We start from the raw sequence: 25702 nt of genomic DNA on the forward strand, positions 1-25702 counted from the left end.
CGTTGCCCTCGCGCATCGATGAGCCTTGGGCGCCCAACAACCTGTCACCGGTTTGTGGTTTGTCCCTCCTCGGACCACTGTCGGTAGGTACTCACCACTGGTGACCGGGAGCACCCCACAAGCCTTGCCGTTTCGGAGATGCTCTCACCCAGTCATCTGACCATAACAATTTGGCCCTTGTCAAAGTCGCTCAGGTCTTTACTCCTGCCCATTTCTCCTGCATCCAACACATCAACTTCAAGAACTGACTGTTCACTTGCTGCCTAATATATCCCACCCCTTGACAGGTGCCATTGTAACAAGATAATCAATGTTATTCACTTCACATGTCAGTGGTCATAATGTTTTGGCTCATCAGTGTAAATAGACATGTGTATATATATATATATATATATATATATATATATATATATATATATATATATATATATATATATATATATATATATATATATATATATATATATATATATATATATATATATACAGATATACATATATACATATACATTCTTCGCCGCGGATGATGTCGCACGGTAAAACCGCATAATCCGCAAAGAAAAAAAACTCGTCTTCAGTCGTCATACTCTTCCTCCCACCCATGGTACACTGAAGCATGTGGTGAGGTAGTCGTCCTGAAACAACTTGCCTTCGCCTCATGGAAGGCAATCTCAGATGCTTCCTCAAAGCTCGGAACAAGTGTGTGCCTTCCCTGAGGAGAGCCAGGAAACATCATCTCTCTAATCTCAAGTCCGAACTCTCAAACCTGCCTTCCTCCTCCAAATCCTGGTGGTATCGAGTTGTCTGTATCTGGTACATGTTCCCCCTCCATCCCCTCCCTTACCCAATGACCGCACAGCTGGCATGAGACGTGAAATGGTTGAATGCCTAAACTCTGCATTTGCTGCTCAATCTTGTGTCCCAAACCCATCGTTTTCTGTACCCACCTTATCCAGTCTCACCCAGCTGGTCCAGGACTCTGTGTCCCTTTCTCCTGACAAGGTGGAGAGCTTGCTATCAAGCCTCGACTCCGATTCTGCAACAGGTCCAGAACGTGTCAGCCCATGTGTCCTAAAAACCTGGTCCTCTGCTCTTGCTCACCCTCTCTCCGTTCTATTCATCCTCTCATTTGCTCAAGGTCATGTGCCATATGCTTGGACATCAGCAAACATTACTGCCCTGCATAAAAGAGGTGCAAAAACAGATCCCTGCAACGACAGACGAATCAGCCTTCTCCCAATCATCAGCGAGGTTTCCCCAGGTAAACGTTCCCCCATCATCACTTCCGATATGAAATCCTTCCGCTTCTCCAATGGCTTGATTTCTGATCATCAATTTGGATTCAGACCAGCTCACTCCACCCTGGACTTGCTGCTCCTGCTTTCCCAACAATGGATGGAGATCCTCAATGTCAAACATGAAATCAGGGCCATATCCCGAGACATATTGCGTGCTTTTGATACAGTCTGCACCCTGCCCTGGTCAGCAAACTATGGTATCCAAGGCCATCTCCACTCGTGGCTCGCAGACTTCTTCTCCTGTCGTAGCCAATGTGTGGCCCTTCACGGAGTTCTTTCATCCCCTCTTCCTGTCCAGTCTGGAGTTTCTCAAAGCAGCGTTCTGGGCCCTGTTCCTTTCTGGTTTTCATCAATAATCTCTCCGACTCTCTGGAAAATCCTCTATATCTCTTTGCTGATGACTCCGCCCTCTGCCGAACCATGTCATCCCTCAGACCGGCAAGCAGCAGCTTCTTCGCAGATCTGGGTAAAATCACAGACTGATCCAACATGTCTTTCAATCCTGACAAATCTCACACTCTCACTCTGTCTCTTCGAAAGGATCATCTGGACCCCCCCCCCCACCGAATCCCCCATCCACTGTCTCAACAATCCTCTTGAACAATTCCTTTCATTCAAGCTTCTGGGTCTCCCTATCTGCCATGATCTTTCTGAAGGAAGCCACATTTCCAAGCTGGCCTTCAAAGCCGGTCACGGACTGGGCATCCTCCGTCGTGCAAAGTCCTTCCTTCCTTGGCACACCTGAGGCTCCTGACCACATACAAAGCTTTCATCCGCAGCCTGATAGAGTACTGCTCTCCCCTCTGGGCTGGTGCTCCTGTCTCTCACCTTTCTCCGCTTCATGCTGTGGAAACCAAGGCATTTCGGATCAATGGTATCTCCCGTGGTGAGGCCGAGTCTTTGGGTCTCTGACTCTCTCACCACAGGCAGGTCAGTGGTCTTTGTGTCTTGTACCGTCTCCTCTCCGGTCTCGCCGCCCTCCCCCACCCTGCAATGTCTCCTATCTGCCCCCCCCCCCATATTTCCGCGGGGCGCTCAAGGTCCGCCAGCAAACCCCTTCTGGTCAAACTATCAAAATCAAGAATGACTGCTCACCTTCACTCTTTCATTCCTCTTTTTTCCCACCTTTGGAAAAAAACTCCCTCACTCACTTCAATACCACTCTTCCCTCCAGGTCTTCAAAATAGCTGTTCACGACCATCTCTTATCTTTCCTCCATCCAAATCTACGATCTTTTCTCCCCCCCCCCCCCCGTTAATCCACCCCAAACCCACCTCCTTCAAATTCCCCGCTTTCCTTTATAAAAGTGCATGTGGTGTCATCATCGACTCCATAGCATCCCTCTCCCTTCCACAGATCTCCTCATGTGTCTGTTCCCCACCGTTTTATGCCTCCCTCTCCTATCCCTCCTGTCTCCTGCTAACCTTGTCATACATTCTGTGTGTTAGCTCCAACACGAGCCTTGACATTATATATTAAAATAAAATAAAAGAACAACCGTCTTTCTGCCACCCAGACGATCGTTACCACTAATACAAACCATTCAACTGGAGGGCGCGTGATGTGATCGGTGAGTAAATGGAAGCATCTGATGGAGGAGGATATCGATAGAGTGGGGCCACTTTTGCCGATGAAGCATCAGCGTGAGAGCCGCCACCGCCACACCAGGACTCCGTAATAGCTGCTTCAAGGCCAAGCCCCCACATGTACTCTTCTTTGTTGTGGTTAACTGGGCTGCGAGCATCGTCGTTTGTACACTGCAACCATATCCTGTTGTCGCGATGTTACTTTTATGCTTCGCGTTGCAACACTCATTTGAAACCATTGTGTCAAGTTGATAGACTTTATGGCGGAATACGATGGGGTGTTTTCACATTTGTGTATTATCTGCCAAACTATTATTTCTATACACTTTACCATCTCCACGACCGTCTTGGTCGCTAGTTATTTTGATGCAAAGTCGACACTTCCAAATTTTAAGGTGCCGTTTCGGGCTGTGTCCCCGATGAGGACTTGCATCCTTGTTTTAATTTCAAAACCTGCGTGGAAAATAAAAAAAGTGTTTATTTTGTCGATATCATCAACTTCACACAACCAGACAAGTATAGAAAGATATGAAGGTGAATGAATGAAGGCGAATTTTCTTTTTTGCCATTTTGCCATCACTCCTATCCAGAAGAAAGGATCCAAAACAAATCCCCACAACGACAAAACCTATCAGTGTCCATCACTGGAGCAATGGAGTCCATCACTGTGGCTGACCCCCAGACACCATCACTTCTCCAACTTGTTAATCTCTGATGATCAGTTTGGCATCCGACCTGGCTATTCCACCTCGGATGTACGTTACTCCTGGTGGATGCCTTGAACGAATTACAAGCAAGAAGGCAGGGCCATCTCTCGAGCCTTTGATACCATCTGCCTCCATTTCCAGGTTGTCACAGTTTGGGATCCAGAGACCCCACCCCCCCCTCTCCGCCCCCTCCCCAATGCTTATCTGATTTCCTCCAAGAGCAGAAACATTGGGTGGCCTTCGATAATTTCCCACGATCCTTCCCTTCAGCCTGGGGTTCCACAAATCAGAATCTCCGGAACTATTTTATTCTTGATCTCCATCAATGATCTGTCCGATTCTCTCGAAAACAAACTTTACCATTTTGCCGATGACTCCACCCTGTGCAAAGCGACGCATCACTCTTGTGAAAGGCTGGCCGTTGACAAATCCATTTCATCAGGCCCAGCCGAGTCGAGCCGTTTGGAATGCGACGTGAAACGCCGGCAAGTCACGTCCTCTCGCACTCCCCACTATAATCCACAATCAAACTATCCAATCTACCTCTCTGGAAGAGGTGCAGTCCCTGGAAGCCTTTCGTCGGCCTCGGTATCAGACATAACCTTCCAATGGAGGATCATGCAATGAGTAAAAACAGTTAAGAAATGTTAATTTATGGTGTGCATACACCTTCAGGCATGGTGAGCGAGTGTGCATGCTCTTGATGCGAGATTGAGGCTCAATGACCCACGAATAGGCTAAAGCACAGGTACGCTACCTGTTGATGGTGCTGTCCAGGCAGACACAAAGACCTTCACGCGTGTGGAAATTTCTGTGCTTAAATCCACCTTGTAACCGCTCCCACACAACCTGAAAGGGAATAAAAGAAAAAGGAAAACTTTGATTCATTAAAAATAATAAATAAATAACAGAAAATTTTTTTTAAAAAACACAAAATATCCAGGTTCATTTTTTTGGGGTCTTCTCAACAGTCATTGACATCTTCGGTGGTTGCATTTGGAAGGAGACGCTTTCTTAAAACAACCGGAGACAAAAAACTGAAGTCTCGTTGAACAGAGTGGAATGGGTTGACCCCATGTCCAAAAAAATAAAATAAAATAAAATAAAAAGACAAACCACCAACAAAGGAAGCATCAGGTTACCCGTCATTAGCCATGACACTCAACTGAAGGTGGCAGGAATTTGGAATTTGGCGAGGGTGCTGAATAGTTTACATTGTGTATGCCACTGATAGGTCGGATCTGAATCCGGACCTTAACCAAAATCGAATCGGCTCGTTCTTCTCACTGAACCAACTCATCGACCGAGTTTTGTCATAACTCGTCCACAACTTGCTGAGATCTCATGCCACACATAGTTTTTGGCACCATCTCTCAGTGGTGAAGAATCACTGAAAATATTCTCGTATCTGGATCCGGATCCGGATCGTCACCGAAATTGAATCAATTCCTCCTCGTGGCACTCCCAACCTGTCCACCAAGTTTCTGCAGAATCCGTCGTGCAATGTCGTTTGTCGTCCCATCCCTCACTGGTGAAGAATCAGTTAAAAATTAAATGATTTTCGTGTCTGGATCCAAATCTTTACCGTATATCAGTTCTTCCGAGTGGGACACCCAACCCGTCTCCCAAGTTTTGTCCAAACCTGTCCACAACTTTTTGAGATATCGTGCTTTATATTGTTTTTTGGCCCCACATCTCTCAACGGTAAAGAATCCACATGAAAAATTCTCAAATCTGGATCCGGGTTCAGATCAGTAAAATGTTGTGTTGCCGTCCTTGGCCGGTCACCTACATCCACAAAAAAGAAAAATTCAAAACGATTGTTTGAAAACTGTGGCCAAAAATCATGTGCCAAACAGACAAACAGACAGACAGACAGACAGACAAATGCTACAGACCAATACAACATACTTGGCAAAAAAAAAATTTCACCAAGTAATAATATCTAAAAAAGTCCAGCAACTTCTCCTTTCACTTCCTGTGAAACCTTGATTGGCTTTACCCGTGGCTGAGAGACAACGTCCATAATCTTGATAAGCAGGCCTTGGGAAGCATTTCGGACTTGCTCTTTGGTGTCACCCAACCGGTCCACCAGACATGGCAGAACTGCACAGAAGAGGTAGTGGGGGTGGGGTCAGGAGGTTGGGGGGGGGTACACAACAAAAGTGTTCAAGCCACCAATTACAGTGTATCAATTTGGTTATATTCTGAATTTGTAATATTTATCATGATGTAAACAGACATTATGGATTAAATCTCCTCGTTTTTTTTTTTTTAGGTTTTTTTTCGACAAAAGCGAAGCTCGTGGAAGAGCAAGGTTGGTAACCGACAGTCAGATATCAGGGCAACAATTGGGCACAAGCAGTAACAAAATTAACAAACAGGAAAGAAAGAGAGAGAAGGAAACACCAAAAGCAGCAAGTAAGAGGTTTTGGTTCGGAAAGGTCCTGATGGTGATTCCTACGAGTTCAAAAATAATAATAATAATAATAATAATAAAATGAACCTGTTCAAGTGGATGACCAAGGAAATAGGTCGTTCGTTTGATGATCCTTCCAGAACGACAGGGTGAGAGTGAGATTTTTACAGGATTGAAGGACATGTTACATTGATCAGACCAGCATCTACAATCAATTGCGGATAAGCAGAGAGTGATGACGTCTGCCAAACAGTGGGATTGGGGATACTGTACAAAACGATGGGCAATAGACTGTAAAAGGGAAGAGAAGATCTTCCAGATCATCTGACAGGTCGTTCATGTGGATGAGGCACAAGACTGCACCCAAGACACTTCCTTGGGTAACTGCAGCCTTCACTGGGAGAGGGAGAATAGGGAGTAGACGGAGCAGAGGGATCCGTTAATAGGAACACGCTGCCTGTTTAAGTGGAAGAATATATCCAGAAAAACAGCCTTCATCTCATCGTTGATAATGAAGGCCTCCATCTATTGTTGGGAGAGTAGACGTACCATGACCAGGATAGGGTGACCTCGTCGGGAACCCAAACTGATGATCTGAGATCACGCCGTTGGAGAAAAGGGAGCACTTTATTTTAACTGTGATGATGGATTCCATGACCTTGTTGGCGATTGGAAACAAGCTAATAGGCTTGCAGTTAAGAGGATCTGCTTTTGCACCTTTTTATGGAATGCGGTGAAGTTGGCTGCCTTCTGAGAAGACGGAAGATGACCGAGGGCAAATGAGATGGTGAACAGCAGCAGAGCAGGTTTTTAGGACAAGTGAGCTGATGCCGTCCGGTGCACTGGTCGAGTCAGAGTCGAGGGTTGAAAGAAACTTCTCCACCTTCTCAGTTACAAAAAACCAGTCCCGAGGCAGTCGAGTAGGAGAACATACACCAGAGAGACGGACTTGACAAGGTGCCACCAGGTTTCGAGGAGGGCGACAAGTTTGAATGCTCATTCTTCAGGTTGGACAGATGTCGTTTTCTGGCTCTCCTGAGAGTGGATGCACACTTCGTTGTGGGCTTTTCGGAATCCATTGAGATTGCCTTGGGTCTGAGTAGCCTTCCAGGTTCGGGAAGGCTCGTTGCTTCAGCGCAACTGCCTCACCACAGGATTCAGTGCACCATGGGCGGGAAGAAGGGCACGACGACGGAATACGAGACGGGATGAATCTGTACGTGTGCGAGATGGGATCAGTACGTGGACAGTGAGAGATCAGGTTTGTGTGGAAGAATTCCAAGGCCGAGTTAACATCAGGGCCGGTGGATACGGGAAACCAGTCCTGAATGGAGGTGGCTGCTTTCGGTGTCTGCCAATCTGCTTGAGCGGAATGTCAGACCCGCCGGCGTAGAGGCAGATCTCTGAGACTAGCCAGAGAGGTGTTGACCTTCACAAGCACCTTGTTCAGATGAACCAATTAGAGCAGAGGAACAGCAGGAGACATTTGTGGGTAAATTGGTCATCACAGAGTCCAGAAGGGACGGTTTGCTATCGGCAGAGATCCGAGTCGGAAAGTTCTCAGATCGAGTCAGGCCCATGCAATGTTTGAATGATACAACTCGTTATTTTGAATGCGAGCAAAATAAGCAAATAAAGAGAAGACAGGAAGCTGATAGTCCATGTCCCCCACATTTCTGGTGATACGAGTTACGAGATCTGTGTAATATGAAAGCGAAAGCTAAATCTAAACGGAACGGTTTTGAAAGTGCCAAGAAGGCGATTTGTGTTCTGCAATGTTGAAGTACAGTTATACAATTCAATTTAAATAAAATAAATATCGTGAAGGTCGGCGAGAAATAAATAAATAAATAAATGAATAAAAAGGAAGTTTGGTTTTGGAATTTTACCGCCGTTGATGCAGCATCTTTTACACCACCTTATTGAACACGTTACGTTTGTTGTTCGTGCCTGTTGCTTGTGTCCTTTGTGACGTCCAAAAAAAAAAAAAGGAACGTTTTCTGTTTGGGATGATTTTCAATTTTTGTTTGACCGTCAGACAGGCAGACAGACTGAAGTCGACACGCGCGATCCCGACGAGATTCCGGACAATTTGCCAAGTTCAGAGCCAAAGTCCTGATAAACTGCGTGTTCGTGTTCCGATTAGTGGTTTACCGCACAGACAACTCTCGGTTTGAGAATGTCCGCACCGTTCGCATGATTGGCCGAACGATTGGTGAACATTTTGATCGATTCAAGTGCCTTTGTACTGCTTTGTGTCCAGATGTACGCATTGTTGTCCTGCACTTCCTTCAATAAGATTGTTACCACACCCTTTATCTATCTATAATTCCAGCAACGTCTGTGTGTCTGTCTGTGACCGCTGTTTCTCGACAACCACTAGTCCGATCTAATTGAAACTTGCCAGGTATATTTGCTGGGGCCCCGTGGATGTGCTTTTTCAAGGTTTGAGATTAATCGGACAAGTGGTTCCCAAGTTATGGCCATTAATTTACCAAACCAATGACAGGAAAAGGTGCTATGACGTCACAGTTGTTCTTCTTTCTTTATTATTTTTTTTTTTTTTTGCACGTACGAGTTGTTTATAGTTCTCATTAATGACTATTTACATCGTTTTACCTTTCAATGTGGTGTCGTATACATTCTTGCCAAGAAGTATCACAATGCTCTGAACGCAAGCCGAGACGAGTGACTGTTTCACGCGGAATGACGAGTGACGTGACATTTCAAAAAAAAAAAAAAAGGGGACGCGCAAAGTTGGCTGGAAGGACCCGCTCTCCCCCAAGGCACGCAACAGTAGATAGTCATCAAATGTACAATCTTATTAAAATCTCGTGTTCATTGGCTGATGGCCGATACATCCAGGTTTCCACGCGCTCCCCGTCACCTGCAAACGCTCGATAATGTTTACACGAGCACACCTGCCATGTTAGGTGTGCACGAAACGTCCCGGTGCCACGCTGAACAAAGGCACAGCTTGCCATTTCTTAATTAAATAAATAAATAAATAAATAAATAAATAAGCTACACTGATAAAGATTCCTTCGGGTTGGGGAATTTTTCTCTCAACACATCAGAAAGCGGAAAAAAAAGATTTTTTCGTTGTCATTGTTGTTCAGACAAAAAAACAAGATCTCGAACATGGATTTAAAATAAATAAATAAATGAACACATTGATCGAAGTGTGAACAAACAAAGACGCTGCCCAATGTGAATACTATTCACCGGAACAATCCATTAATCACAATGTGGCAGCGACGCTCAGGACTCAGAATCAAATCACTCTCATCATCAAAGCACTTCACAAGTTCCAAGTCCACCTTCTTCTTCTTCTTCTTCTTCTTCTTCTTCTTCTTCTTCTTCAATAGCCACAATTATTCCCAAGTACTTGTGAGGTTAGCCGGGGGGAACTTGGCCCAAATCTTTCATGAACCGGCTGGCCAGGCCTGACGTCGGACTTATTAGTTTGGGTGGGAATTTGCAATTTGCTCAGGGTGCCGGCGATAGCTCGTCTACTCTTTGCGGAGGACACGGTGGGATTTTTAACACCCACCAACTAATGCCCACAGGCGGGATTCCCGTTTAATGTACATCCAAGGGACGGCACACAAACGGACGAATCGCCCTTCCTGTGGAACACCGGGATGACGGTTTAAATCTGGGTCGAACCGAAGCTCGACAGCTTCGAGGCGGGTATGCATACCTGGAGGCCACCCTGGCAGCCCACCGCAAGCCTGCTGTTGGCTTGGCATCTTAGGGTCTTGAGTTCGAGCCCCACTGGCCGCTGAATTTACACCGGGTGGGGTTGACTCAGCCAGTCATCCTTCCGAGGTCAGCGAAATGAGTACCGGTGTACCGGAGTAGGGGCACAGCATCAGCCGCGCAGCCGCTCCCCCAACAAAATTAGAGCTACGCGGCAACCAAGAAGCCCCCTGCATGAAAATGAAGCACCGACACCTGAGGCCTTCACACCTATTAATATCAGTGTACGTTTTCTCCGAGAACCTTAAAGTGCACTCGGTGGTTTCGATCATTTCGGAACGACTTGCAGTGCACGAATCGATCCCTTTGCTTGGAAAAACTTTGGAAAACGCTCTCCCGCTGCTTCGGAGCTCCGAAACGTGCGGGCGAGGATGTTGCCACGACAGTTATGTGGCTGTTACAGCGGCGGGATCATGGACTTCGGTCTGGCATGCAGCCAGTGCTGAGCAGAATGTGCACGCACGCAGCACCGGGTAAAGAGAGATGCAAGCAGCTGCTGTACGGAGTGCCGATAAACACGCCGCACCGCTCGCCCGGCCCCGTTTGTCGCCGACATGCGGCTCCTCAGATAAGGAGGTAAAACAAAACAGATGCCAATGACAGGAAGAGAGGAGTTCACCGAAAGGCAGGAAGGGAGTGTGAAAAAGGGCAAAAAGAAATAAAATACTACACCAAAGTACATGTTTTGACATCTGTAAATATTCAGCGTATTATCGACGGTCGGGTATCAACAAAGTTCGGCACAACATGATGCACAACTTCCACGGCGAGATCGCATCAATGTGGAGCATTGTGACGAGATACAAACAAAATCTACCTCCTCTTCTTCTTTCTTTAACTGGCCACAATTATTCCCACGTTCTTGTGGGGTTGGCCACGGGAGGTTTTTGTCCCAAGTCTTTCAAGATCGGGCTGGCCAGGCTTGACGTTGGAGTGCAGTCGTAGTTTGGGTAGGAATTTGTAATTTGTTCAGGGTGCCGGAGATAGCTCGTCTCGTCTTCGCGAAAGACACCGCAGGACCTTAACGCCCACCGACGAATGCAGACGGACAGGCCGCCCAGTTGAAGGTCCATTGGCGGGACGACACACGCATTGATGAAACGCCCTGCCCATGTAACAACAGGATGACGGTTTGTCGAGCAGGGTCAGGATTTGAACCCAGGCACGACAGGCCATCCTGCCGGCCCAAAGAACATCTACTTCTGTCGGATGCAATAACAATCGCAGAATCGCGTCATCATTACATAAGTGGCTGCTGGTTGCATCATTGCTGGGAGCATGGCTGTGCCGCTGATGCGGTGTCGGTTAACACCGACAAGGCCCAGATAGCCGAGCGATTTTCCTTAGGAGGCGGACACGTGATCCTCAGAGATTATATCGCATGCAGGAGGGGCAGGGTGTGCCACTGGCGGAGCAACAGAGGAACAGATGGATGCATAAGGGGGTTAATACTCAAACCCCATGACAAATACACACACAGCAACTTAAAATAAAGGGGGATTTGATGAAAATAGAAATATTTACAAGGGTAATTCAAAATGTAATAATAATAACGTGAAGGAAATTAAGATCCAAGTTGAGGCGCCTCTATACACGGACTTTGATACAGACAAAGGGGAAAACAAAAGAAAAGCAAATCCTCTCTTTATTCTGGCACTTAGCTTTGTCCAGAGGTGGCCTTACTGAACTTTGGGATGAAGCTGCTTCGTCCTGCACAGGTCGATGTGTCCAAAATGGCGCCGAGCCACTCTCTCAGATTCAACACCAGGGCACACGGACCGCCGTGCAGCTTCCTCCATCGCGCTTGCCCATCCGCGGCACTCTGTAGAATGGCGCCGTCACTTCGGTGATATACACGAAACTTCGAGGTCAGTCTCACGATCAGTCAAGAGTCAATGGCCAGGATCTTGCTCCACCACGCCAGCCAATTCACAGCATGACACGAGAATCACGCAGCCATTTCGTCGTGCCGAGAGGAGAGCAAAGCAAGATCCTCCGTCCCAGCCACTGTCTCCTTCAAACCTCACCCTTCTTCCACCTCTGGGCGTGGCTAACAAAACCCAGGAAGGTGGGGCTTCTGCCTGCTCAGCACGTTTTGCTCGCTTGTCGATATGGTTGTGGTTATAAAAACGCAACTCCTTCATGGCTGGCTTGTAAATGCAAAAACGTTGGGATGGGTCATAGGGGGCAATCACATACTGGGGGAATTATCCTTAATCCCGACCTAATTAACACCGCACCACCTCCCCCCCCCCCTTTGCGGTGACACGTAACACCTAAGCTCAAAGTTTCCCTACTTAATTTACATCGAGATGTCTCCTACACGTCCACGGGCCAAGCAAATCTGTACTGTTCTAACTTTCTGATGAAATTACTCCATCTACCCCCCCCCCACCCCCACAATCGTAACAAAATCATAAAAAGTTATTGACCGATTTGGAAGAAATTTGGTGGACAGGTTGGGTGTGTGACGAGGACAAACCGATTCAGTATTGGTGAAAACCCGGATACGAGAATTTTTCCTCTGATTCTTCAGAATTGAGAGATGGTGCCAAAAAACTAAGTACAACACAATATCTCAAAAAGTTGCAGAAGAATTCTGACAAAACTTGGTGGCTGAGTTGATTCAGTAACAAGAACAAGCCGATTCGATTTTGGTTGAAGTCCAGATCCAGATCCAGCCTATCAGTTGTACATAAAACACCGGTCAGACTGGCGGAGGTATTCGCTCTACCGAATGCCATTTTTGGAGTGAATTTGCCATTTTTTAAAATCGGTGTATTATTGCCTCTGCCACCGAAGGTGGACGGAGGTTATGTTTTCACCCCTGTCTGTATGTTTCTTACTTGTGAAAAAGCGAAGAATTTTCAAGTGTATTTGTTGGTCTTGCGAGTTATTCTGTCTGTCTATTTCCTCCAGGTCACAACTTTAAACCGATCTTCACAAAACTTCACCACAAACAAGAAGCCTATTGTTTTTCAAGTTAAAAAGGTCAAAAGGTCAAAAGGCTAAAAGTCAACAACTTCGTAAAATTTCTAAAATCCTCACTTCTCATCCTATTGACTCGAAATAATTCAACCACCAATTCTTTATGAGGTCATGACAGGCCAAAGGTCAACAACCTTTTTAAATTTCGAAAATCCTCAATTTTCATCCGAATGACTTCAAATTTGAAGAGGTCAAATCGCGTATCAGGTCAATGAATTGAACCGACGACTGTTTTTGACGTCCCATTTGTTTTATGGATTTCACAAGTCTCATGCTATGCACAACGTCTTTCTTGTTTGTCTCCGCCTGTGAGCAGAGCAGGATACCTCAAAATGTTGTGGAAGGGTTCGGACGAAATTTGGTGGAGAGTTTGGGTGTGTGACAAGGATGAAATGATTCGATTTTGGTGAAGATCCAGATCCAGATACTGGAATTTTCAAAGAGATTCCTCACCATCGAGTGGCAGTGCTAAAACCAATATATAACAGGATATCTCAAAAAAGTTATGGATGGATTCGGACAAAACGTGGTGAACAGGTTGGTGTGCGACAAGGACAGAAGATCTGGATCCAGATCTGGATATGAGAATCTTTTAGTTTTTCAAGCGATTCTTCACCATTGAGAGACGAGGCCAAAAACTCGATGCATCATGATATTACAAAAAGTTGTGGACGAGTTATGACAAAACTTGGTGGATGAGTTGGTTGGGTGACGAGAACAAGCCGATTCAATTTTGGTTCATTGCCGGATCCAGATCAGGCCTATCAGTGGGATACAAAATGTAAACTGTTCACCTTGGTGGAAGAATGCGCTCTATCAAATGCAGTTCTAGTTCAGGACTGTGTTGGCACGAGTATCTCCCCCCTCCCTCCCCTTCCGTAGCATCGCTTTGATGTACGATTATTGTTTAAGTCAGGTCTAATCGAGGATTTGCTCGTCAATTGCTGACCTGACCTTTAACACAAGAGCTCTAAATCTCGTGACCTTTTTTCATGAAACCTATGTCAATGGACTGGACGTTTCTCAGCCATTGTGTCGTCTGACACGGGTGTCACACAAGCTTCTGTTTCATGGAATGTTCCAATCTCTCTCTCTCTTTTATATCCCTTCACTCTGTTATTTTCTGCATGTTTTTTGACGGGTGGTGACAAAACGAGGTGTAAAAAAAAAAAGAAAAAACGGGAGGGGGATGGCAGGGAGCCCCGTCCCCATCTGTCCATCACGCTACATCATCCCAAATTCAGCAAACTTTGTAGTTACGAGCTCCACATGGCAAGAAGGTGCGAGAGCAGTATTATTTTTACCCTGCCACCACTGGGGTGGTGTGAAAAGGTCAAATACCAAAAAAATTAAAAAATTACATACACATTACAAAAAAAAAAAAAAAAAATTGTTTCATGAAACGGTGTTGATAGTTCTACCAACAGGATTTCAAGTTTTCTGATCACAACTACCTTAATGGTCTCCCATTTCCACTACCTCACTGGACACCCACAGAGACGACTCTGATCTTTCTCCTCCCATTCCCAATCCTTACGATGTGATGAAACGATTTGTCGGCATCCCAACGGTTTCCCATTGTGTCTGATGACCAAGACAATTTGTGTTAAGCTGACTGGGCCAAACATGGAATGACAATGCACTCAATGAGGCATGATGTGTAGTGTTTCATCAAGAAGAGTGGGGAGTGGGGGGGGGGGGGAAACCTTCAACAAGCGTTCAGAAGACAGATAAATTTGTTCTGTGTCAAATTCAAATTAACAAATAATTTCACCACATAGTGCCACCAATCTTTTATTAGTCCCCGATCGGTTTCACCGGAGGGGACTACAGGTTTTCCGTCCGTCTGTCCGTCCGTCCGTCCCACCTGTGGTTTTTTTTTTAGACTTTTTTTTTTCCATACTTTTTAACATATTCAACTGAAACTTGGTAAATGGCTTCATCATAAGTTACAGAACAAGCTCGAGTTTCAGAGTGTTTCGTCAAACTTTTCACAGAGTTCTGCCCTTTTTAATCGTAGAAAACATCACATCTGTCAGGGACATGTATTGCCAAGCAATTCTCTCTTAGTTTTTATTTATTTATTTATTTATTTATTTATTTATTTATTTTCACAGAATGCACTGAAAACAAATATCAGTGCCCACTCACACCATGATGGTACAAAAGTGGTTGGGGGAAGAAATGGACAGTAGTGTCATCCACCGGACGAGGAACATGCCCTTCCACGGCTTCAGCGACACTGCGTACCCCAACCTCTTCCACAAGGGTGTAGTTTTGTGGGTGTCGTCAGCTAATATGAGCTCATCCGCCCCACATCAAGTGTTCCACTACCCCTCTCGGCTGCCCGAGTTACCACGAACCGGTCCAAACGGATGGGTGTGTTTTTTTTTTTATAAAAGAGACATTATCTCTGCACTGGATGGCCGTTGGCTCCCAAAATGAGCTCATCCACCCTTGTTTATAGTCCCGGCAGGGTGTCACAGTCACTCCCCCCCCACTAGCAAGCCAGTGAGGGGTGTCAGTTTAGTTGCTTGCCAAGAGGTGATCCACCTATTACACACAAGATTGTGTTTGAAATTGCACCAGTGCACGCGCTGAAACGCATCGATGCTAAGATTTGAATAACGAGACAGACTTGGGATTGATTCGGCTTCGAACGTGCATTCACTCACCGGTGACGAGGTGAGGCTTGAAGTGTTCCTGGAGGCGTTCAACCAAGATGGCCAATGCGTCGAGGCCCAGCAGAGAAACCTACAAAGACAGATCGGGTAAATGCCTCCAATTGCATCGCTGAAATAAATAAACAAATCAACAAACAAACAACCCCTCACTGTCAACATCCCCTTTGGAAAATTAATACAAACTATTTTCTCCCACAGAATGAACCTCGACTCTTACCCTATCAGTGTCTTCACACAGATAAAACTCAACTGATCATGAACACATCAAAACAACACTTAACAGAGGAAAGTTGGTGACAAAGAAGAAGACAAGAAGAACAACCCAAAGTATGCGAACCCTTTTCATAAACCTCCGAACAAACATGACTTGCTGGTTCCATGGAGACTCGAATACACACGAGGAGGAGGACGAGGACGAGGACAAGGAAGAGAAGGAGACCAAGGACTTTTTCTGAAACTAGAGCTAACTGTGGTAGCTACAAACTATCAAATAAAATGTGCCAAGAACAAGCATCAAAACAAACAAACAACCTCTCCTGCAGTCTTTGGACAAACGTACAAGACTGTAAAGATTGGAATGAAGACGGAAGGGCAATCGGGGAATGAAAAGCTTTGGACCGAAGGCAGACAGCTTCGTTGGGGGAAACCATCATCATCGTACTAAAATACGCAATTTAGTGCGTGTCTGTCTGTCTGACGTGTTTTTTTGACCGTGATACATTCAGTCGTTATTTATCCGAACTCAACCAAACTTAACACAAGGACTGAGGGTCACATGGTGGAGGTTGCAACGACTTCATTTCCACCCCTCCCGAAGGGGGTTTTCCACCTTCGGTGAAGTCCGTGTTGAGGTGTATAATCCGTGTTAAGATAGCTCATGGTGGCATTCTTCCAAGGCCGCTTTCAATAATAACACAAATGATACTGGCATAATATTAATGTTTTTACAAAACAATATTAAGACCAAAAACATCCCCTCTCCACAAGGGGTTTTCCTCCTTGATCAAATACCGTGTTAACGTGTATAAATAGCTGTACCGTGGCATTTCGTGCCAATTGAAACCGAGGAAGACGACGACGACCAGAAATAAAATTTTAAAATTCATAAACCACAAACACATACGATGACCTTTTTGAAACAAACAGTCACTACCGCTGTTTCACCCGAAACTGAAAGAAATCTGGAGGAATCCCGACATTGTTGAGGCATTCTCTGCTGATCGCGTCCACCACAGAACAACAAGCCAAAGCCAAGATCTACTGTAATGTATATACCCCGGAGAGGTAAACAACATGACCCTTCCTGTCGCTCCTGTGGAGAGTTGGTGAACGAGTGAACCTAGTAGATGACACTCCACCCATGACAAGGTCGGATACATGGTCCATACTTTTACTCAGCTTATGATATCAGAAAGAAGCTCACGAGGAGCGAAACAGGAGAGAATCTTCAGAGAAAGAGGGCCCCCCATAAACAAGTTTGTTGGCCGCCTTGAACGTTCTGAGTGAGTAAGCCTAATGGGACCAGGCCACACTGGGGTCACAATTCCCCAAGCGTTCCTCTGCTGTTTTGCACTTTTTTCGCTCAGAAGCTGGATTGAACCCTAAACTCCAAGAGTTGGAGCAAACTCGTTCATAACCGACTCATCCCTAACGTCTCTCATTCCTTTTCATCCACACCCAACATGATAATTTCTCAGCAACAACAACATTCCCAATTCTTTGAGAACTCCACTCTGTTGATCTTCCTCCGATTCAGCAGCAATGGCTCATAAAACACGACACGATGCTGCTACAAACGCATTCGCACCGACCTCCGTAGCATCGAGGTGAATCGTCTTGGAGCTTTTTTATTTATCAATTCTTGAGCTCGATCCGCATGTATGTATGTCTAATATGAATGTTCAACCGAAGAAGCACACTGACCGTATGAAACGACGTTAACGTCATCTATCTATTATTCCAGGTGTGTGCGTGTTTGTGTGCGACCGCTGTTTCTCGACAACCACTGGTCCGATCTAATTGAAACTTGCCAGGAATATTGCTGGGGACCTGAGTATGTGCCTTTTCAAGGTTTGATGTTAATCGGATAAGTGCTTCCCAAGTTATGGCCATTTATTTACCAAACCAATGACAAGACACATTGCTGCGTAGGCGTGGCTGATGGGGAAAGGGCGCCATTTAGTTACCGTGGCGTAGGAGTGGCAATGGTCAATGGCAGCGAATGTCATGGCAAGCAAAGACAGGGAGGTAAACTTGATTTTAATTAACTGTGTGTGTGTAAGTATCACAGCAGTTGTTACTTCAATGCAAGCGATAATTCGTGGAATGCATGTGAACATTCCGTACGGGCACGCACCACTTCCGGATAGTGATGACTTACTGTATTCTAATAATTTCTCGATTTCTTATGCGCATTTATAGATAAACACAATGTCCCAATCCAGTCGTCGTTTCCGAGAGCGAAGGAACGGCCTGTGTGGTTGTTTGAAAGTTTTTTGGGTTTTTTTTGGTTTGCACGTACGGCCACGCACGTATAGGAACACACGTATGGCCATGCATGTACGGGCATGCGAGAGCAAAGGAACGGACTGTGTGGTTGTTTCTGGCACGCGGTTTGAAAGTGTTTTTTTTTAGTTTTTTTTTTGCACGTACTGCCACGCACTAGTTTACATAAATTATACCAACACATCATCTCCAACTCGGAGGCATTCGTACGGCACTCAATCCTTTGCAGACTGAGATTAAAAGCCTGTGGTCCACGAAGAGATAAAAGCAGAGATGTCGATCGAGATTTCGTCCTCGTTGTGGGCTCATCAGGCCAACATACTGTTGATCGTTTATTCGTGACCATATTCGGCTCATTCATAAACAAAATCGAATCCTCCAACTTGATGAGGCGGCAGGGCACGGCTGGAGGCACAACAAGGGTGAAATCTCGATCGACATCTCCGTTTTCATCTCTTCATGACCATGGCCTTTAATCTCAGTCTACAAAGGCTTGAATGCCATACGAATGCCTCCTACTTTGGAGAATGTCTTTGGTCTCCATCGTCACCTTGTATTTAAAGTTTGGTTGGTTCTCATGGAAACAAGTTCCTATTGCATTGTATTTGATATAATAATATTTCATTAATTGTAGTGAGGTGAGTTCTATATTATCTCCGCCACCGAAGGTGAAGGAGGTGATGTTTTCACCCCTTTCCGTCCATTTGTAACTTGCAAAATCAAACATTTTTCAAGTATATTGGTCAGTCGATTTTGTTAGTCTGTCTGTCTGTCTGTCTGTCTGTCTGTCTGTCTGTCTGTCTGTCTGTCACATACAGGCCATAATTTCAAACCGATCTTCACGAAACGTCACCTCATTGTGGAGTTTGTATTGTTTTTGAGGTCAAAAGGTCAACATAGGCCCGAGTTCAACAGCCGAGTTGGTATTTCTAAAATTCTCAATTTTCATCCAATTCACTTGAAATTTGAAGAGCATTTGCATATTTCGTCAATTCATTCAACCACCAATTATTTTTGGGGTCAAATTGGTTTGATGGATTTTGCAAGCGTCGTGATCTGCACGACAACGTCTTCTTGTTTGTTTGTGCACAGGATATTTCAAAAGGTTGAGGACGGACCGATTCGATTTGGTGAAGATCCGGATCCGGGTCTGGATCCAAGAATTATTTCTTTTTCAAAGTGATTCTTCACCATCATTGAGAGATTGGGCCAAAAACGATATCCCATTGCATGGCATGATATTTCAAAGATGTTTCGGGTCCGATATGTTCTCGTGGATCAGGCATTGCGTGGTAGAGGTATGCTCTCTACCGAGTACCCTTCTAGTATGTATATAAAAATGTGCGTGTGTGTGTGTGTGTGTGTGTGTGTGTGTGTGTGTGTGTGTGTGTGTGTGTGTGTGTGTGTGTGTGTGTGTGTGTGTGTGTGTGTGTGTGTGTGTGTGTGTGTGTGTGTGTGTGTGTGAGAGAGATTATGTCTGGCTTCCTTCTTGGGACTGCAATGCAGTAATTGGTCTTTATTTTGATTCCATCATTATGGGCGTTACATCATCATCATGTTCTCAACCAAGGTTACCCAAATCGCTTCGATCGATTTGATCTACCTTCAACACATACGTACTCGGGACATTATGAACGTTTTAATTGATCTTACAGTTCAGTAAAACTATTCAGGATAACAAGCAGCTTGCTTGGGATACCTACACCTTAATAGTCAAATCAATGTAAATGGGAATAGCAACAAAAAAAAAGGGACAAACTAAACCAATGCACCGCAAAACAATCACATAAACACAAGATATCTGCAAAAATAAAATAAAATAAAATAAAAAGGAGGAGCAAACCTCGAATGTCATGGCCTTGAAAAGTGAGCCAGCATTGCAAACAATCCATTTGGGTGAATCACCAACATCTTGTGCAAGGCAAGAATTCTTAACACAACCACAGACGTAGCCAAAACCACCAAATTAAAACTCGGTATGTGCACACCAAGTGGCCTATTATGACCAGTATCACACCGACTCAAATCTACCAAGTCTTCACCCCCCGCATGCTCTTGTGGATATGGACAGAGGACGGTCATCCTCAACCTACGGGTTGCACAGCTCACGTAACACTGGGCTGGCTCATCAAGAGAAGGATCATTTTTCAGTCATTCAGCAATCATGACAGCTGGCTAAAGAAAAGATGAGTGTGGCATCAATAACCCTTTGGAAAAGTTAAATTCAAATTCAGGAATGCTTGACAGGCTGAAGTATTGCCGTACAATGAGAACCACAAAATATAAATAGACGTGGACGTGTCAATGGACAGGCATCCACCCACATTACATGTCATCGCACTGTTACGTTGATCTCAATTAATTAAAGTTCACATGAGATACAGAGACAGAGAGACAGACAGAGACAAACAGGGAGAGAGAGACAAAGACAAAGACAAAGAGACAGACAAAAAAAGACAGACAAGTAGAACAAACACAACATCAGATGCTTCTTCAGCTCGGTTTGCATGTACAACGATACAGATGGAAATCACAATTGAGGGTTCTCACCATTGCTATCCACATGTGTTCGGATATGGATACGATTATTCCGATCGCACCGTGGAGCGATTGAAATCACATCCACAATGCTACCGGACGGCAAATTGCCAGCAATGATGTCATAATGCCACCAATGAGACAGAGTGTCAAGAACCCTGTCGAAACCGTTCTTCTAAGATCAGTGATTTGGTGCTGAAGGAATCGAGTTGATGGAGCTGGTGAGGGGAAACCCTTGCCTCGACGATCCAAGACCTCCCGAGCACAAAGATGCTCAAAACACACAAAATGTCCGAGTCTGCATTGCTGACGTCACGGGCCGTGAGGGTGCCAGTGGTGGAGAAGAGCGTTGCCTCCTTGACACAACTGATGCCATCTTCCAAGTTTGTGCAGGAAAAACCCATTTCCGCACTTGTGATGGGCTTCATATTCATGAAAATGTATGTACGTGAACACAGTGTCCGATTTCCCACATCCACGTATATATATATATATATATATATATATATATATATATATATATATATATATATATATATATATATACACACAACAGGGTCCTCTTCGACGTCATGACGTCGCCAGATATGCCTCCGCCCACATTATTACATCATCATAATACTTGTACCAAGTTTGATTTGAATCCCTGAACCCAGATTCAAAATATTAAATAACTCCGGCTGCCAGACAATGCGTCCGATCAGGTCGATATTTCAAACCAATATTCCCCATGACGACGACATCACAACTGTGATGTTTCACATCGATTGAAGAAGCGGCTCAAAATGAAATTTTTTTTTAAGATTTTCGTTCAATCCAATGTCGATGCTGGACCATGTGACCTATTAATTATTCGTGAACACCATGGTATCCCCCAAGGCTTGGGAACATGTGGGAGAAGTTTCCCCTCGATCTGCCCAGCCGTTCTGGAGAAGATTTTTTTTTTTGAAAGATTTGTTCTTCAAAAAAAATATAAAATCAGAGCTGCCAAAGCATGTGACCTATCGCAGCAAAGGCGGAGAACTTTTGGTTTTTCATGGATCGGCGGTCATACCTGAAAAGTTTCTCCTCGATCTGTTCAGCCTTTTTGGAGAAGAAGATATTTGAAAGTTTGTTTTATGTTGAAGAAATATGGCTGCCGAACCACGTTACCGATGACGTCTTCACTTCTTTTTTTTTTTTTCCTCCCATACAATTTAGCCCTCGATCAAATTTTCATTATAATCAGATAAAGCGTTCGATGTCTGCCGTTGTGACATCATCAAAAAATAATAATAATAAATCACTTGTTTTTACTCTCTCTCATCTCTCCTTTCTCTCTGACTCTTTCCCTGGGCCATTCTTCCTCCAAGTGTCCCTCTGTCCTGCTGTTGGTACGTTTCCAAACTTTACTCAGTATTCTCGCTGTTCCACAAGCCCTGACTTTTATTCGGGATGGTAAAAATGGCTTTCCGCACCTGTGTGCTATCTGGTCCAGGGCTCGATGTGCAGCAGAATCACATCCCACTCAAAATGCCATTCTGGGTACAATTCCATCGTCGTGGGAACAATATTCTCACGCTGCCACCGTTTGCCGATTGGCGTTGTGCACAGGTTTGATTTTATATGACCGATTGTCAGAACGCCACGACGTACTTAAATGTTTGTCTGGTCATAATTATCATCATCTTCACTCGAAGCAACAACAGGAACACAATGGAAAAGGTCATAAATGAGCTTTCAAAGCGGCTTGGGCCATGACATTGCATACCATTCCAAAATACTGGAGAAGTTTGACCCTGTCAGACCCGTGGCCCCAAAAATTCCTGGTGATTATGGAAAGTTAAGGTTGAAAGGTCAATTCCACTGGGTTCTCCTAGACTCGCAATGCCTGTTAAAAGGAACCAGAAAATCCAAAATGTAACTGGAAGGGCACTCGGTAGAGCGCATACCTCCGCCCTGTAATGCCTGATCCACAAGAACGAATCAGGCCCATGACATTTTTGAGATATCGTGCTTTGTATCGTTCTTGGGGCCGATCTCTCACTGGTGAAGAATCACTTTAAAAAATTTTTAAGTCAGATCCGGATTTGCATCTTGACCAATATCGAATCGATTCGTCCTTGTCACACACCCAACGTGTCCACCAAGTTTCATCCGAATCCATCCAAAACTTTTTTGAGGTATCTTGCTATATATCGGTTTCGCCCTATCTCTCAATGATGAAGAATCAGTTTTAAAATTCGAGTATCCGGATCTTCACCAACAACTAAGCTGTTTGGCCTTGTCACACACCGAACCTGTCCACAAAATTTCATCAGGATCCGTCCACAACTTTTTGAGATCCTGTACACAGACAAACAGACAGAAAGGGGTGAAAACATAACCTCCCTCACCCTCGGTGGCAGAGGTCAACATCCATCATAAAACGTTTCGATAAGCATTGCATACATTGCCAAGTACAATCAACTTGGAACCACATTTTGGCTTTTTCATTCATTTGCTCATTTAGAGAATGAATGAATGATCCGAACCCCAACAAAAAACAAACAAACAAACAAACAAACACAAGCAGATAAAAATAGATAAATAAAACACAAAGAAAACACAGAACAAATGCAAACACACAAAAACACAAACAAAGTATGAACAAACAAACACAGATATATCGACAAGATAAGATAACATACACAGATATGATCGAGAAATAAGATATCTGGAAAAGATAAGATAACATACACAGATATGATAGAGAAATAAGATATATAGACAAGATAAGATAACATACACAGATATGATCGAGAAATAAGATATATAGAAAAGATAAGATAACATACACAGATATGATCGAGAAATAAGATATATGGAAAAGATAAGGTAACAAACACAGATATGATCGAGAAATAAGATACATCGACAAGATAAGATAACATACACAGATATGATCGAGAAATAAGATATATGGAAAAGATAAGATAACATACACAGATATGATAGAGAAATAAGATATATGGACAAGATAAGATAACATACACAGATATGATCGAGAAATAAGATATATGGAAAAGATAAGATAACAAACACAGATATGATCGAGAAATAAGATACATCGACAAGATAAGATAACAAACACAGATATGATCGAGAAATAAGATATATGGAAAAGATAAGATAACATACACAGATATGATCGAGAAATAAGATACATCGACAAGATAAGATAACAAACACAGATATGATCGAGAAATAAGATATATGGAAAAGATAAGATAACAAACACAGATATGATTGAGAAATAAGATACATCGACAAGATAAGATAACAAACACAGATATGATCGAGAAATAAGATACATCGACAAGATAAGATAACATACACAGATATGATCGAGAAATAAGATATATGGAAAAGATAAGATAACATACACAGATATGATAGAGAAATAAGATACATCGACAAGATAAGATAACATACACAGATATGATAGAGAAATAAGATACATCGACAAGATAAGATAACATACACAGATATGATAGAGAAATATGATAAAGCCAAGATAAGATAACAAACACAGATATGATAGAGAAATATGATATATAGACAAGATAAGATAACAAACACAGATATGATGGCGAAATAAGATATATGGAAAAGATAAGACAAGATACACAGATATGATAGAGAAATATGATAAAGCCAAGATAAGATAACAAACACAGATATGATAGAGAAATATGATATATAGACAAGATAAGATAACATACACAGATATGATCGAGAAATAAGATACATCGACAAGATAAGATAACATACACAGATATGATAGAAAAATATGATAAAGCCAAGATAAGATAACAAACACAGATATGATAGAGAAATATGATATATAGACAAGATAAGATAACAAACACAGATATGATGGCGAAATAAGATATATGGAAAAGATAAGACAAGATACACAGATATGATAGAGAAATATGATAAAGCCAAGATAAGATAACAAACACAGATATGATCGAGAAATAAGATACATCGACAAGATAAGATAACATACACAGATATGATCGAGAAATAAGATATATGGAAAAGATAAGATAACAAACACAGATATGATTGAGAAATAAGATACATCGACAAGATAAGATTACAAACACAGATATGATAGAAAAATATGATAAAGCCAAGATAAGATAACAAACACAGATATGATAGAGAAATATGATATATAGACAAGATAAGATAACAAACACAGATATGATGGCGAAATAAGATATATGGAAAAGATAAGACAAGATACACAGATATGATAGAGAAATATGATAAAGCGAAGACAAGATAACAAACACAGATATGATAGAGAAATATGATAAAGCCAAGATAAGATAACAAACACAGATATGATAGAGAATATGATAAAGCCAAGATAAGATAACAAACACAGATATGATAGAGAAATATGATATATAGACAAGATAAGATAACATACACAGATATGATCGAGAAATAAGATACATCGACAAGATAAGATAACATACACAGATATGATAGAGAAATAAGATACATCGACAAGATAAGATAACATACACAGATATGATAGAGAAATAAGATACATCGACAAGATAAGATAACATACACAGATATGATAGAGAAATATGATAAAGCCAAGATAAGATAACAAACACAGATATGATAGAGAAATATGATATATAGACAAGATAAGATAACAAACACAGATATGATGGCGAAATAAGATATATGGAAAAGATAAGACAAGATACACAGATATGATAGAGAAATATGATAAAGCCAAGATAAGATAACAAACACAGATATGATCGAGAAATAAGATACATCGACAAGATAAGATAACAAACACAGATATGATCGAGAAATAAGATACATCGACAAGATAAGATAACATACACAGATATGATCGAGAAATAAGATATATGGAAAAGATAAGATAACAAACACAGATATGATTGAGAAATAAGATACATCGACAAGATAAGATTACAAACACAGATATGATAGAAAAATATGATAAAGCCAAGATAAGATAACAAACACAGATATGATAGAGAAATATGATATATAGACAAGATAAGATAACAAACACAGATATGATGGCGAAATAAGATATATGGAAAAGATAAGACAAGATACACAGATATGATAGAGAAATATGATAAAGCGAAGACAAGATAACAAACACAGATATGATAGAGAAATATGA

General features: G+C 43.1%; 1 protein-coding gene across 22 annotated transcripts in view; it reads right to left on the reverse strand.

Moving 5' to 3' along the window:
• The window catches only part of LOC147029197 (CLIP-associating protein 1-A-like), a 203338-nt gene that overhangs the window by 172077 nt on the left and 5559 nt on the right, over positions 1–25702 (reverse strand). For all 22 annotated transcript variants that reach the window (XM_085880112.1, XM_085880114.1, XM_085880109.1 and 19 more), the window contains exons 2-4: positions 15436–15514; positions 5594–5697; positions 4349–4440 (exon numbers count right to left, since the gene is read on the reverse strand). In XM_085880112.1, coding sequence (XP_085736238.1) covers positions 4349–4440; positions 5594–5697; positions 15436–15514 — 275 coding nt within the window. The remainder of the gene's footprint in view (positions 1–4348; positions 4441–5593; positions 5698–15435; positions 15515–25702) is intronic.

This window comes from Eptatretus burgeri, chromosome 4 (genome assembly GCF_056783735.1).
Source record: "Eptatretus burgeri isolate ZD-2024b chromosome 4, Ebu_testis_v1, whole genome shotgun sequence".
Classification (NCBI taxonomy): domain Eukaryota; kingdom Metazoa; phylum Chordata; class Myxini; order Myxiniformes; family Myxinidae; genus Eptatretus; species Eptatretus burgeri.